General features: G+C 44.6%; 1 protein-coding gene across 8 annotated transcripts in view; it reads right to left on the reverse strand.

Annotated features, from left to right (window-relative positions):
• Positions 1-4483: 4483 nt before the first annotated feature.
• The window catches only part of Cdk12 (cyclin dependent kinase 12), a 78428-nt gene continuing 66828 nt past the window's right edge, over positions 4484-16083 (reverse strand). Inside the window, exons 15-19 of one of the 8 annotated variants that reach the window (XR_003378850.1) lie at positions 15789-15890; positions 15003-15121; positions 11296-11403; positions 7436-9140; positions 4484-7092 (exon numbers count right to left, since the gene is read on the reverse strand). Coding sequence is in view for 2 of the 8 variants with exons in the window: in XM_026789896.1 (XP_026645697.1) it covers positions 15070-15121; positions 15789-15890 (154 nt within the window). In the remaining 6 variants the exon portion in view is untranslated. Of the gene's footprint in view, positions 9141-11016; positions 11404-14525; positions 15122-15788; positions 15891-16083 lie in introns of those variants that run through there. The other 7 variants (XR_003378852.1, XR_003378851.1, XR_003378849.1 and 4 more) reach the window with 7 other exon arrangements.

The raw sequence follows: 16083 nt of genomic DNA on the forward strand, positions 1-16083 counted from the left end.
TATTTTCTTCTTCTTCTTCTTCTTCTTCTTCTTCTTCTTCTTCTTCTTCTTCTTCTTCTTCTTCTTCTTCTTCTTCTTCTTCTTCTTCTTCTTCTCCTCTTCCTCCTCCTCCTCCTCCTCTTTTTCTTCTCCCTTTTTTTTTGGATTTCGAGGCGGAATATCGCTGTATCTTTGGAGCCTGTCCTGGAACTACCACTGTAGTCCAGGCTGGCCTTGAACTCACAGAAATCCACTTGCCTCTGCTTCCCAAGTGCTGGGATTAAAGGAATGTGCTACCACTGCCCAACTTGGTATTATTCCTTAAACTGGATGTCTATCTAAAATTATTCCATTTAAAAAATCTATAAATACAAAATGTGGTGAAACACACCTCTAACTTCAGTACTTGGGAGGCAGAGGCAGGAGGATCAGAAGTTAATGTCATCTTCAACTACACAACAAGTTTGAGGTAGCCAGGGCTACAGGAGAACCTGTCTCAACAAACAAAAAAAACTTGGGAGGCAGAGTCAGGTGGATTTCTGAGTTCAAGGCCAACCTGGTCTACAGGACAGCCAGAACTACACAGGACTACTACAAACCCCATCTCAGAAAAAACACATATATTAAAAAAAAAAAGGAGAGATGCAAGCAAGCTATCATCTAGCTATGATAGCGTCTCCATAGTGACTCACTCTTGTGTCACTGATGTGAGATTTCCCTCTGTATGTTGTGATTACTGTTAATGAATAAAGAAACTGGATAGGGCAGAATTTAGGGACTTGGCCTGTTGATAGGGCAGAAGTTAGGTAGGCAGGGAAAACTAAACTGAATGCTGGGAGAAGGAAGGTGGGAAGAGAAGCCATGTAGCCCTGCTGGAGACATATGCAGGAACCTTGCTGGTAGGCCACGAGCATTGTGGTAAAATATAAAATAATGGAGATGGGTTAATTCTAGATGTAAGAGCTAGCTAGCAATACACTTAAGTAATTGGCCAAGCAGTGTTTTAAATAATATAGTTTCTGTGTGTGGTTATTTCCGGGCTGAGTGGCCGGGATCCAACAAGCGGCCTATCTTCATATCACTACATGCCTCCGTTGTAGAATTCAAAAGAGGAAGATTAAGGCCAGGCATAGTGGTGCACATCTTTAATTCCAACACTTGGGAAGCAGAGGCAGGAGGAGCTCTGTGAACTTAAGGCCAGCCTATATACAAAGTTCCAGGGCAGCAAGGACTCACACACAGACCTTGTCTCAAAACATACACATACACACAGATACAAAGAGTACAAAATATTCTCAATAGAAAAAAAGGGAGATTAGTAATAAGTATTATTCTCATTAAAGTACATCAGTAAAATAGTTATAACCATTGGGGAGTGGATATTTGTATCCATTGGCCCAGTAACTCTACTATTAAAAATGCATAGGGTGGAGCTAACAAGATGGTGCAACGGTTAAGACCACTTGTTCTTGCTGCAGATCTGAGTTTGGTTCCTAGCACCCATGCCAGGTACCCAGCTTCAGGGTATTCAGTGCTCTCTTTGGACCTCTCAAGGCAATTGTACTTATGTGCACATACACTTACAATCAGACAGAGCTGTATACACATAATTATAAAATAAACAGGGGACTGTAGAAATGGCTCAATGGTTGAGAGAACTTGTTGCTTTTCCAGAGGACCAGGTTTGGATTCCCAGAACCCACTTGACAAATCACAATTATCTGTAATTCCAGGTCCAGGAAATCCATTGCCCTCTTCTGGCCTTCAGAGGCACCAAGCACACAAATAGTGTACATATATACATTCAAGCAAACCACCAGTATACATAAAATAATAAAAGAAAATAATAAAGAGTTGAAAGATAGCTCAGTGGTTTGTTTGCTGCTCTTCTAGAGAATCTGAGTTTAGCTGATGACATCCACGTTGGGTAGCTCCAACTACCTGTAATTTTTTATTTTTATTTTTTATTTTTTTGTTTGCTGAGACAGGGTTTCTCTGTAGCTTTGAAGCTTGTCCTGGATGTAGCTCTTTTTTAAAAATATTTATTTATTTATTTATTATGTATACAATATTCTGTCTGTGTGTATGCGTGCAGGCCAGAAGAGGGCACCAGACCCCATTACAGATGGTTGTGAGCCACCATGTGGTTGCTGGGAATTGAACTCAGGACCTCTAGGAAGAGAGGCAATGCTCTTAACCTCTGAGTCATCTCTCCAGCCCTGGAACTAGCTCTTGTAGACCAGACTGGCCTCGAACTCACAGAGATCCACTAGCTTTTGTCTCCCAAGTGCTGAGATTAAAGGTGTGCATCACCACTGCCTGACTAACTACCTGTAATTCTAGCTCTTGCGGATCTAATTCTTTCTTCTGGGTCTGGACCAACTCTCTCTCAAACACAAAAAAATCTAAAAACATATAAGGTGAGTTGGTGAGATGGTCAGTGAGCAAAAGCACCTGCCTCCAAAGCCTGATAACCTGAGTTCAATTCCCAGAAAGAGAGAATTGCCCCCAAATCTCCATATGCATTCAGTGGTGTGTACATGTGCAAACATATAAATTAAAAAATGCTCACACCTGTAAGCCCAACAACAGTCAGCAAGCAGAAGCAGGAGGATCACCAGTTTAGGGTCTTCTTGGGCTACAATGAGTTTTGAAGCCAGCCCAGGATGCCTGAAATCCTGTGTCAAAAAAGGGAGGGAGATACTAAAAGATGATTCATCCGGTAAAGGTGCTTGTTGCCAAGCCCAAGACCCTGGTTCAGTCCCAAACCCACACGGTGGAAGAAGAGAACCTAGCCTCTCAAGTTGTCTTCTAATCTCCATATGTACCAAGCATGTGCAAGTCCCAACCCGACACCCAAAAAAGTTCAAGGTCACCTTCAGCTACATACAGAGTTCAAGGCCAGTCAGAACTATGCGAGATACTCTCAAAACTTGCATAGTGCTAGGCATGTAACTCAGTAGAAGAGAGCTTGTATATGCTTTGTAAGGTCCTGCTTTGATCTACAGCTAATGGAAAAAAAAAAAAAGACCATGTGGGTTGGAGAGACTGTTTAGCAATTAAGAACACTTACTGCTCTTGAAAAAGACCTAGGTTCAGTTTCCAGAATCCAAGTGGCTGCTTACAATCACCTGTAATACTCCAGTTCTAGGAGGTCCAACGACCTCTTCTGGTGTCTAGGGGGACCTGGTGCACACTTAGTGTACATACATACATGTTGCAGGGAGAAGAGCCTGCTTGTTCATCCCAGCCGCCCAGCTCCCTTAGCCCCGAAATAACCACACAGAAATTATATTAATTAAATCACTGCTTGGCCCATTAGTTTTAGCCTCATATTGGCTAATTCTCACATCTTGATTTAACCCATTTTTATTAATCTGTATATCACCACTTGGTAGTGGCTTACCGGGAAAGATTTGGCATGTCTGTCTCTGGTGGCTCCATGGTGGCTGTCTCACTCTGCTTTCCTCCTCCCAGCATTCCATTTAATTTTCCCCACCTACCTATGTTCTGCCCTATCAACAGGCACAAAGCAGTTTCTTTATTAATCCTCCATGTTTATGCCATCATTAAAACAGTATGGTCCTTTACAGAAAGCTCTGGATTTAATTTTCCTGGTGAGACATGTCCTCCACAGGTACTGAGAATGACTGGGCCACTTTTGGCTTGGGGGCCTGCGAGAAGCCCCTCAAGGAGTTTCCTGATGGTATCAGGTTGCCTTGTCTGTCTGTTGTTGATCTGCATTCACTGGTCCAATGTCAGCTTTTGCCACACCTTCTACATATACCTGAAGGCATACATACATACACATACATGCAGTTAAAACATTCATATACACAAGATAAAATTATTATTATTATTTTTTTTTTGTTTTTCGAGACAGGGTTTCTTTGTGGTTTTGGAGCCTGTCCTGGAACTAGCTCTTGTAGACCAGGCTGGTCTCGAACTCACAGAGATCCGCCTGCCTCTGCCTCCCGAGTGCTGGGATTAAAGGCATGCGCCACCACCGCCCGGCAATTATTTTGTTAATAAGTACTCTTAACCATTTAGTCATCTCTTCAGTCTGAAAGCTTTAATTGATTAAACTTAGGCATGACTTTAATCCTATTCAGGAGGCAGAGGCAGGTGGATATCTGTGTTTGAGGTCAGCCTGGTCTAGAGCTAGTTTCAGAACAGCCAGGGCTATACAGAGAAATCCTGTGTCAAAACAAACAATCAGAAGCACTTGTTTCTTATTATTTTGTTTTTCTAGACAAGGTTTCTCTTTGTAGCCCTAGCTCTCCTGACATTTGCTTTGTAGACCAGGCTCTCCTCAAATTCACAGAGATCCACCTGCCTCTGCCTCTGCCTCTCAAATGCTGATATTAAATGTGTGGGTCACCACATCTGGCAAAAGCACTTGCTCTTGCAGAGGACCCAGGTTTGCTTCCCAGCACCCACATGGCAGCTCAAAATCATCTGTAACTTGAGTTCCAGGTGATCCAACACCTTCTTCTGGCCTCTGTGGACATCAGACATGCAAGAAAATACTCATACACATAAATCAAAGTAGATCTTTAAAACAAACAATAGGAAGTGAGCCTTATATTTCAGTAAGTCTAGGTAATACAATAGACTTTAAACATATATATACAAAATATACACACAGTAAAATGCCTGGTGGATAGACAGTAGGATAATGTATATAAATACATTTAACAAACTGAAATACCTGATAAGTGCTAGTTGCTATACTTCTTATTGGCTACTGCTCTCAGATCTATCCTGAATGAAGCTTAGATATAGTCTGGAAACAGTGGCTTTTCTCTTGACTATAGAGGGACAGAAATTAGGAAAAATGAAAAGAGGGTTACTTCCTCTACAGGGGGACTGCTACCTTTCCTTCGTATCATAAAGAAATGTCTGGACAATCTCCCAAGCTTGTATACACACACAAACACATAGAAATAATCTTCAGGGAATCATGCAATCTTTAAGCAATGTCAGGTCTACGAGTTCATAAAGACAGTAGAATTTGGGGCTGGAGAGATGGCTCAGGATTAGGAGCACTTATCACTCTTGAGATGGACCTGAATTGACTCCTAGCATCCACATGGTAGCTTATAATAAATCTGTATCTCCAGTTCCAGGAGATCTGATGACAGCTTCTTATGTCTGTGGGTACCAGGTAGAGTCATGGTTCACAGACAAACAAGCAGAACACCCATACACATAAAAATAAAACAGACAAAAACCAATAATAATTGAATGTATTAAATACTGCTGACTGAGACCTTTTGAGAATTAGGCTTTATACACTCTGATGAAATTGTCACAATCTTGAAAAACATAGTTTATTTGCATTTATTTTTTAAAATTTGTTCTGAAACAATGGAATTAAGAGATTTTAATCACTGCAGTTAAAGAAAGGCACTTGAACAAAAATGTAAGACATACCCAAGAATGTGGAGGTGGGCTTCTCAAGGGATTACTGCCATTTGCATTTCAAACTAGGGAAGTATGGCTGGTACCAGAACCCAGGAATGCCTCTGCAATGCAATCTAACCACCCTAAAACAACATTTCAAAGTCTCAAAGAGTACTGCACTATGGGGAAACTGTGCTGAGGCTATCTATGTGAAGGAGATCTGGAAAAAGAACCATGTTACTCAATGTCCCTTGGGTAGGCACAGACAAATTCATTATAGGCAGAAGGACAGAGTATGAAGAGAACTATTTCATTTCACGAGTAAGTTTTTCATATGCTTAATTCAACCCTTTCCATTAAAATCATTTTCTCTCTCTTCTGCTTCCATGTGGATGGTGAATAGGTACATGGCTCTCCCCTATGAAAAGTCCTAAGTAGATGGCAGGGGTTCTGTCTGTCTCTGCTGAGATTATGAATAGGGAGAGCACTTCTCTCTTCTCAGTCACTTGGATCTACCCGAAGGTATCAAACTAAGAGCAATTCAAGAAAATGGACCATGAAAGACAAGCAGAAGAGAACTTCAATCAAATCAAGAAGGCCAGCTGCAAGAATGCCTGAAGTCTCTTAGGACCTTAGCAGGTAAATGTTTTCCCAACAGGCTCCACAGCAGGCTTCATGTCTGACATCAATTCCATTGTGGTGGTCTAGCCAGCATTTCTCAAACTAGAACCTCCTGCCTCCATGTGACATCCAGTTACCTTGCTCAGACAAGAAGGAGGTGCTATGGATTCTGCCACTCTGTATTCCCCTTCCATTCCAAAACTATCTTGCTGCATTTGCTCAAATTTAGACAACCCAATAAAGGACTAAAGAGATGGTCAGGAAAGAGAATAATTTTGGCAGGAAGATGTCAAGATCCCAAGGCTAGGTTCAGAGGAGCTCTTCTAGGATGTCAAGACCAGATCCAAAACTCTTCCTTCTTTTCTTCTCATACAAGAGCCAGGAGATCAACTGGGTTATGGCCCTACCACCGCAAATGTGACTGATCTCATCTGTTCTCAGAAACTAAGCAGTGTCAGACCTACTTGGATTGCAGAACTGGGGCCTAAAATTGGACATAGAATGGAAGAATAATTCTCCTTCCTCCCTCTGTTCTTTATACATTATTTCATTCTGGACCCAAAGCATGCCAATCTCCACTTTGGTTTCCCTTGACCCATATACCCTATGGACAGGAGAGAGTTAATGGTATGATATAGGCAAGCTATAAATTTCCCATCAGTGTGGAGAGAACAGGATTGTTGGCAGGGCAGGGAGGGGGCTGGGCTTGGGGGGGAATCTGGGAAAAAGCCAGGAGGTTGTCTCTAGGTAACAATAAACACTGCAAGCAAGGAGCAGCTGTTACACTTACTCTCTCTGCATCACAATGCTGAAATAACACTAATAAACCAGTGTGCCCAATGCACAGGCATACACACATTTAGGGCCAAGGCCCCAGTTGCACCTCTAAAGTCGCTCTCTACTCCAGAGCAGGGTCTTGATGCCACAAACATAGCAGTCTAGGCCTGGGTATACTTGCAGGGGCTGATGAGAGCTTCCCAATCCAAAGGCAGTCGTGGAGTCAAGCTGGGCAGCAGAGGCTGGGAATATAATTCAGATCCTGTGATATTCAGTGGTAGAAACAATTCAAATTCAGCTATCTCTCAGCTGTGAAGAAAGAAGTGGAAGGAGGTGTAAGGAGTGATAACTACTTATCATATCTGGTCAGATCGGAGGTAATCAGGTGGCCAAGAACTGAGCTGGCCAGTGGGAGGTGAAAGGGAGTAAAGAAAGGGATTTGGGAAGGAAGAGGATCAAGGAGAATGTGGTATCTTTCCTGGGGCTAAAGTCCCCCACTCCTGCCCATACCTCACTGTATATCTAGGCTCCCCTCATAGTACAAGCTTTATATCCAGGGCCAGATGATACGATAGCTTAGGTCAGAATTAAGCTTTAGTAATGGGTCCCAGCGCTCCTTACACTGCCAGGAAGGAGGAAGAGGAAAACTGACCTCATCTTCCTGCGTGAAGAATAGTTAATCTGTCCTTGATAAACCAAAGTCATTTCTGGATCACCAGCAGATGGGAAGAGCACCCTCATTCTAGTTAGAAAGTAGAGCTTCCAACAATAAAAGGAACAGAAAAAGACAAACAAGAACTCATAATCTATCACAGAATACCCGCCCAAGCCTCTCTTCTATGAGGCCAGAGGTCAGGATGTTTATTATCATGTACCTAGATATACCAGTATTTAATCTCTGTTGTTCTTTTTGTCAATTCCAGTCACGGACTGAGAGAGAATGGAGATGCACACCTGAGCAGTGAGGGAGAACAACGCCAGCACTTCTGAACATCGGTGGCTGCAGTCACTTCCCAGCCTGTACCAATACCCTACTCAGCAGTCTCAGTGTCTCTAGATGCTTCTCTGGTCCAAGGTGCCTGTCTGTTCTCGTGAGGACAGCACTAAGCACAGGTGGCAATCCTTCCTGGGTCTGGCCTTGTAGTAGTATTTGCTTTGTTTTTGTTTTTCTATTAAGAAATTGTGGCTGAAGAGATGGCAGAGTGGTTAAGAGCATTTGCTGCTCTTGCAGAGATGCAGGTTCAGTTCCCAGCACCCACAAGGCAGCTCACAACCATCTGTAACTCCAGTTCCAGAAAATCTGCTGCTCGCTTCTGACCACCGCACAGTCACCAGAAACACATTTCACATACAGACATACATGCAGGCAAAACACCCACGCACATAAAAGAATCTTCAAAAAGAAATTTCTGGCATTAGGCATGGTAGTACATGCTTATAGTTACAGCACATTGGAAGACTTTGGAGGCCGGCTTGGGCCAGCTCCATAATCAGATTGTCTCAATAACCAATAAACAACACCCCTCCCCCCTTGCCCCAAGTTTTATGTTAGCTGGATATACAAAGTCATAGGCAGCTACTGAGGAACAATAGTAATAGCTGTTTGCCAGGAAAACCTCTCTTTTGGAAGGAACCCAGGATTTCTGGGCTGCCCTGCCACAACGGATGTCAAATATTCTCCATGTAGCCTGTGGAGATGGCAGGTGATGTCTCAGTCTTTCTTCACTAGGAAAATTCAGTATCTCCTGCTTACTTCCTTCTCATCTCTCCCTTTCTTTCATAGCTGGGACATCTCCTAATCTCGATGAGAGATTTTTCATCTATAGAGCTCAGAGTGGGCAGGACTGGGGCAAAAGAAAACTCTAGCAGACTTGATCCCCCTTCCCCTCTGTTGTTTTCATGAACCACCCCCATTACTGTGAGTCACCAGAACCTCAAGCTCTGCTGAGATGCAGCAGCCTTCTTCCACCCCCTCTTACAGACAGGCAAATATGTATCCAGTGATCCCCAGTGCACACCAAAGTCCTACCACAGGGCCACAGCCTCTATTTCATCCTTAGGAATCTGCAACACAGACAGAGATGAGTGAGCAACAGAGTGTGAGACCCTAGTATGTGCTCTGTGCAGGGCAGGGTCCTGGCTGCCTGCACAGTGGAACAGGCGCACCAGCCAGGGGAGCTGGCACACTTGGTCCTATCACCTCAGCGGCATGTAAAAGGAAGAAGATGGGACAAGTATGCTGTTTCAGAAGCAGACATCTCCTCCTGGCTTCATCTCTGGCCCGTTGTTTCTTTTTGGCACCATAGCACTGGTACCTCTGTCAATGCCTTTCTCTGCTTTCCTTTCTGTCTATGGCTCTGCAAGATACAGGGAGATCTGTTATAATGTTATAATAGCTTTCTTTCTTTCTTTCTCCCTTCCTTCCTTCCTTCCTTTCTTTTTCTTTCTTTTCTTTTCTTTCTTTCTTTTTAGGTTTTTTGAGACAGGGTTTCTCTGTGGCTTTGGAGCCTGTCCTGGAACTAGCTCTTGTAGACCAGGCTGTTCTTGAACTCTCAGAGATCCACCTGTCTCTGCCTCCTGAGTGCAGGGATTAAAGGCGTGCACCACCACCGCCCTGTTTGTATAATAATATCAGGGTGAGAAGTTCAGATTTCCAGATCTACTCTAAACCCATGGGAAAACTGAAAGGAAAAGGAAGAAAGGGGCCTCATTAGAGTAAAATCTAAATGCTAGGCCAATGCTGACTTATTCTAGAAGACAGGGAATTCTGGATACTGCTACCATATGTATGTCCTATCTAAGTATTTTTCTACAAAGAGCCTGAATTTATTCTGGACTTCAGAGCAGGCTCTAGTCATGGACTTAAGGCAATAGATCTAAGACCCCAGGACAATCTTGGAAGTAAATGGCAGACCTGGTAGAATTGGAGCAGCTCTATTCCTCAGAGAACATCCAGAATGTAGAGTGAATACTTCCCTATGCCGCCAGTACACTGTGAACCAATTACCAAGAGCAGAAAGGAGAGTAGCAGGCTTGTATACAGAAAGTAGCTACCTTCCCTCCTTTGTTGTGTGCTAATCTTCACTGCTCTGTGTTCCAGACTAGAAACAACAGCTCCGTCAAGAGCTACCTATCCCCACACAGTATTCACTTTGAATGTCCTGAACTACAATGAGCAGCCAGTCCCACAGGTGAACTATAGGTCTCAGTTCTTAAATTTTTGGTTGTGAGCCTAGCCTTTTTTTTAAAAAAAAAATGATTATGATTCTTATGTATATTATTATGATGCAGTGTTCTGCCTGCATACCAGAAGAACCAGATCTCATTATAGATGGTTGTGAGCCACCATGTGGCTGCTGGGAATTGAACTTGGGACCTCTGGAAGACCAGTCAGTGCTCTTAACCATTGATCCATCTCCTCAGCCCCCATGAGCCTAGCCTTTAATGGCTAAACCATCTCTCCAGCCCTAGGTCTCAGTTCTAAAATGTGGACATCCTATATTCTCTTCTTCCTCATCTCCCTGACAGGACAGCCTTTGGCACAGCCTTTGTCACAATTTCCAGCTATGGACAACCCTGAGGCCCTTGGAAGCAGGAAGGGGTCTAGAAGGGTTTTTATCAGATCATCCTAGGGAGATATGAGGGCCTCTCACTCCGTCTGTAAGTATCAGACCATGACCACCTCTGACAGTCTAAGGTAGATCAGATCCTGCTTTTCTCAAAGACCTGACTGTAAAAACAGATTACTAAGCTTATCAAAAACAGTTCTACGGATGGAAGGAAGTTAAGAATGAGAGCTGGGGAGTGTGGCAAATTCTATTGGTATTGCCTGCTAACCCTGCATCCTATCCTTGCCTCCAGCCCAGTTTAGCCTCCACAGATCAACAAATGCTGAAGATTTTGAGAAAAGAAAAGAATGCTGAGAATACCACCTTTGGCAACTTGGTAGGAAAGCCCTCTGTTTACCTCCATTCACCCTTCTTTCCCTGGCCCTAGCATATGAGCAGTGAAGGAAATAACGGAATGGGGGATATAGACAGCTGGAAATGTGCCCTTCTCTTTAGGATAAATCAACACTACAAGAGCCAGAAGGGGCCCAAGATTCTAAGGCCAGAATACTGCATGAATTCCTTTCTTTTTTTTCTCTCTCTTTAGCTTTTCAAGCGAGGGTTTCTCTGTGTAGCTTTGGAGCCTGTCCTGGAACTCGCTCTGTAGACCAGGCTGGTCTTGAACTCACAGAGATCCGCCTGCCTCTGCCTCCTGAGTGGAGGATTAAAGGCGTGCGCCACCACAAACAAGGCAAAATCCTATAGAGAGGGGCTGGAGGCAAAGATGGATAATGTCCTCTGGAACAGGCTGCACAAAGGGGGATGTTCCCTTATTAGCTGCACCTGCTGGATCTTCCTAAACTGCTTCCAGCACTCAGGAGACCGTGACAAGAGTCACTTGACACACAGAGGACAGAACATCATGCTTACAGTTTTCGTTTGGCTTTCTTCCCTCCTTACCTACCTACTTTTTCTTGCCCTGTGCTCCCAGGAACTCTCCAAATCCAAAACATAAAGCAACTTTAGAGCAGGATTCCATTGGTTCTTCCTCTCTGGGTCTTGGATTCCATATCTGTACAATGAAGGGGGTCAGGCAAGTTGAGCTCCAAGTTCCCTTCTTACAACAATAAGACTCTTAGATTCAGACCCTGCCGTTTTGCCTGTAACCTCTATGGCACTTATTTCCCATAGAAATGTACAGAATGGGCCCCAAACTCTCTTCTTGACCACAGTCCCAGGTCTACAGTCCCTAGCTCTTATTCTCTCTCTTCAGGGTCTTCTAAGTTTAACTCTACTTCCCTTTCATAATCTTATACTCAACTGTAGGAGCAAGAAAACAGCCTTACCTACTATTTTGGCTATAAATTTAGGCTGCAGACCTGAGTCAATCAGCACAATTCCATCTCTTTTGGAGGTCCTGGCAGTTGGGGGGAAATTCTGGCACCTTTCCCCAGTGCCTCCCCTCCTCCTCCACCTCACTGTTCTCCATGCCAGAACGCAAAGTGGCCAGTGATTGATGGGCCCGGGTTCTTGGTAACCGCACCCAGTGGCCCAATCCTCCTCCCTTATCCAATCCCTCCCCTGTCCCTATTCAGAGATCAGATTGTCTCATGTTGGTCCCTGAGGTCCCATTAATTAAAAATACATCCAATTAAATGGCAGGTGAAAACGTGCTATTGGCGCTCTACACCCTCCTGCCCCAGCTTGGTCTTTCCACCCTCACCCCCCTTTTAAGGCTCAGCTGTGCTTTGAGCTGAGAGAAAAAAAAAAAGATGTGGAGAGAGGGAGTAGAGGAAGACATAGGGTAGGAGTATGACATGGGGTATGTGTGTGCTTGAACCTCTGCCAGGGTAGTATGTGCCAGTCTGGGAGGGTGGCACCATGCCCTGGTGTCTAATTTCTGGAGGTGTGAGTAGGTTAAGTCATCTGGGTACCCACCACCTCCACTTCTCTTAAAGGGGCAGAGGGCAATTATATGGTTAGCTGTACTGCCCTGCTTCTGGATCTGATAGGCGAGGAGCACAAGTGTAAATGGCAGAGGGATCTTTGGTGTGGATAAGATGTTCAGGGGAGGGAAGGGTCTGATTCATCTTGGTATACCTCAGATATTTCCCAAACTAGGAGGATAAAGGGAAACTGACTGGGACCCAGATGTCAAGGCGTGGTGATGCTCTTGAGCTTGGCTATGTCTACTCCTGCCTACAAGAAAGCTGGGAAAAGTATGGAGAGAGGAAGGAAGAAGCCATAATTTGGATGGGAACAGATGGATCAGATAGGATAAAATATATCCACAGATGAATGCTCATGTGAATACCATGCCCCAGAGTACCTTAGATAAAAAACTCAGAGAGGCCTTTCCTGTTGGCTCTTTCTCTAAGCAAAAAACAGCAGCAGTAGCATCGTCATGTGACCATGGCCTGGCTGCCTAGTAGGCTGCGCATAGGGCAGCTCCTTGACAGTCATTGATGATCTCATTTTCTTCCTTCCTATGGAGTCTTAGCATCTTGCCAGGCAAGGTATCTGCTTCCAACCCAAGGTCCTCCTCTGGCCCCAAGCGACACAAGTCTAACAGACACTAGACACTGTTAGGAAGGACTAAGGGTGGCGTTCAGAATTAGGTAGAAGCGAGGGTGCCAACTCAGGGTTTTGGCCTGGCTGCCTTGGCAGCCTCCGCACCTCCTCACTTCACTTTAACGCTAATTGGAGATTTTAATCTGCACTGCTGCTCTGCTCAGGGTGCTGGGGGGAGCACCAGCTGTGCAGTAATTCCAGCAGCACCGACTGTTTAATCAAGCTGTCCTCCTGGGGAGGGGCCTTCAGGCATGGGGGAAGGAGGAAGACCTCTGTCATTTCCCTAAGCCTGTTCATTCTGGAAGGCCGTCTGAGGGTAAACTGTGGAGTCCTCAGTCCCATAGGGCCCACGTCACTTGGCATGCCCAGCAGAGCCATGACACGGCATAGGGTAGACATGAGGCTCATCGCCAAAGCAGTCCCCCTCATGCTGTTTTTGATATATTTTTGGCTCAGAGCTCTCTGGAGTCCTGGATGTGCTTAGTCTGATCAGATACAAAGATCTACTAGACTCGAATTCTGTAAATTTGTGTTGGAGAGGGTGTCATGTGGGAGATGAGATAACCCATTTTCTCAGTGTTCAGTTTCTCAATGCTTTCTCACTATCAAAGATACTTTTCTTTGAATATTTGTAAAAAAACTTTTCCCCCTCTACAATATAACCATTCCCACCCTCCTGGACTGCAACTCAACATCTTTGGGGCAAGGAGGCAGTGGGTTTGACAGCTGGAGTCAGGAATGGCCTACCTTAAAGAGAGAGTACCTGGAAATTCTACGTTCAGCTAGGCACCTACTCAATTAGCAGGCCTGAAGGGCCAAGTGAATAGGCCTTCGTTCATTTTAAAGAAGTAACAAGTGGTAGTTATTTTTTCTGGCTTCTGGTCCAGGTTCTCTGGCTCTCAGGGAGTGTTCTGATCCTGTCCCTGGAAAGAGAGCCCTCATTCAACTGTTTCGGAGGGACTTGAGTTTTAATTGGCCAACAGTGCCCTCGTGTGGTAGAAATCAGAACTGCAGTTGCCCTACTGGGTAGACTGCTTTGAGGTAGGTGCTGGTGCTAATGACATCAAGGAACTAAACATTTAGTATATGTGCTACCTGACTACTTCCTGGGATAGCTCCTGCTACCTGACTACTTCCTGGGATAGCTCCTGCTACCTGACTACTTCCTGGGATAGTTCCTGCTTCCTAACATCTACTTTATCTCTCTTACTCTGTCATACATGCTCCCAGGGGAAGTAGCACCTGACTTAGACACTTATCCAGGCCTGTTGCTTTGGCTGTCTGGGTTGCAGAAGTGAGGGAAACAATTCCGAGAAAGGGGCCAGAGAGTCAAAAGGATAAGGCAGTGCCATCTCTAGCATCCAGGAGGCAGGAAGATGCTCTCACCCCCTTAGAACTCTCCATAGGCCCCAGAATAAAGTGGTCACCCTTGCTTTTAAAACAGTAACACTAGTGGTTGATTCCACCCTACAGTTATTCCTTTTTTACTCCCTGAGGTATGTGGGGTAAGATGCTGGTCCTTCTGCTGTTGTTGTTTGAGGCAGGGTTTCTTTGTATAGCCCTGATTGTCCCAGTACTAGCTCTACAGACCAGGCTAGACTCAAATTCAGAGATCCACCTGCCCCTGCCTCCTGAGTGCTGGGATTAAAAGTGTGTATCACCACTGCCTGGCCTAAGATGCTGGTCCTAAGAACAGACACTAGATAAATACTCTCAAAAGATCTAGGTACTTTCCCCAGTGGGCCTTCAGACTTGCAGCTTCCAAGAGAAAGGGTATTTGTTACTGGGTCATTTTTCACCAGAGTCAAAGACTCTGTTTACTGGTCCCTTCCTAAATGAGGAAATGGTTCTAGTTACAGAAAAAGTGACAGGCATTAGAAGGGGGCCTATAAAGACTAAGACTTGGAGATTACTAAGACAAAGAGCTGAGTGACAAATGGCTTCCCTTTGTGGGGACACTGAACAATTCCTTGAGAAGCTAAATGTAGAACCTACAGACCCATCTCATATGAGGGGTGGAGGAAGGGAGAGAAACAGACACAAGAGAGAGAGACAGATAGAGGTCATCATTTGAGAGGTGGGTGAAACAGCACAACCTACTAGCAGGGAAGGAAGGTGGAGGTGCTGGTTCTGAGTAGTGAAGACAGAGGAGGCAGGCTGCAGGCCTCTACTTCGGGTGCCTCAGGCAGTATCTGGATAGGTAGAATCTTCCACTGAACCTAGAAAGAAGGTAATGAAGGTGGTTAGAAGGAATGAGAAGAGATAGTACTGTCCTATCTTGACTTAAAGATAGAAAACAACAACAACAAAAAAAAGGTTGTTTTTTTTTTTTTTTGAGAAAAAAGTGTTTAGTGTATGAAGGGGTATAGGCAAGTGAGATATCTATCCTAAAAAGACTGACAGTAGCCGGGCAGTGGTGGCGCACGCCTTTAATCCCAGCACTCGGGAGGCAGAGGCAGGCGGATCTCTGGGAGTTCGAGGCCAGCCTGGTCTACAAGAGGTAGTTCCGGGACAGGCACCAAAGCTACAGAGAAACCCTGTCTCAAAAAACAAAAACAAAAAGAAAAAGAGACTGACAGTAACAGAATAACAATGTTGGTAAAAGAGACCGACAGTAACAATGTTGGCACTCAACTGTAGAAGGAGTATCTCAATACAGGGATGAAGTGACTGCTGCTGCTAGGGAGGGGCTCACCCATTCCAGCTGGAAGAGAACTTAGTAACTAGAAGGCAGGACCCCAGAACAGGCCAAATAAAAAGCTCTGGAACCCTTCTGGAGATCTCAGGAGAGGATAATAAACTTCCCTGGCCATGAGTGAGGTGCTATTCCATGTAAAATCAGGCTAGTGGCTTCTGACTGACTTTAAGTCCTTAAGACTTCAATACCTGACTTCAAGTATTGTGGATGAGACTGTTTGACAGGCTCTGGATGCAAGGTAACTGACGGATGTCCCCGAGTTCTTCAGGGGCCATTCCTGTTGCTGCCATCTGTAAAGAAAAGTAAGAGGCTATATGAGACATGAGACAAGAGACCAGACAACCAAGAGGGTCTTTGGTCATGCACAGATTACAGTGTTGACAGCCTCCAGCCATAGTGTGATAGTTACTGTTTTACAATTCTCTTAAGTTTGAATTCCCCCAAAATTGTCAGATGAATCTTTTTTTTTTTTTTTTTGGTTTT

The sequence above is a fragment of the Microtus ochrogaster genome, unplaced genomic scaffold (assembly GCF_000317375.1).
Source record: "Microtus ochrogaster isolate Prairie Vole_2 unplaced genomic scaffold, MicOch1.0 UNK31, whole genome shotgun sequence".
In the NCBI taxonomy this organism is placed as follows: domain Eukaryota; kingdom Metazoa; phylum Chordata; class Mammalia; order Rodentia; family Cricetidae; genus Microtus; species Microtus ochrogaster.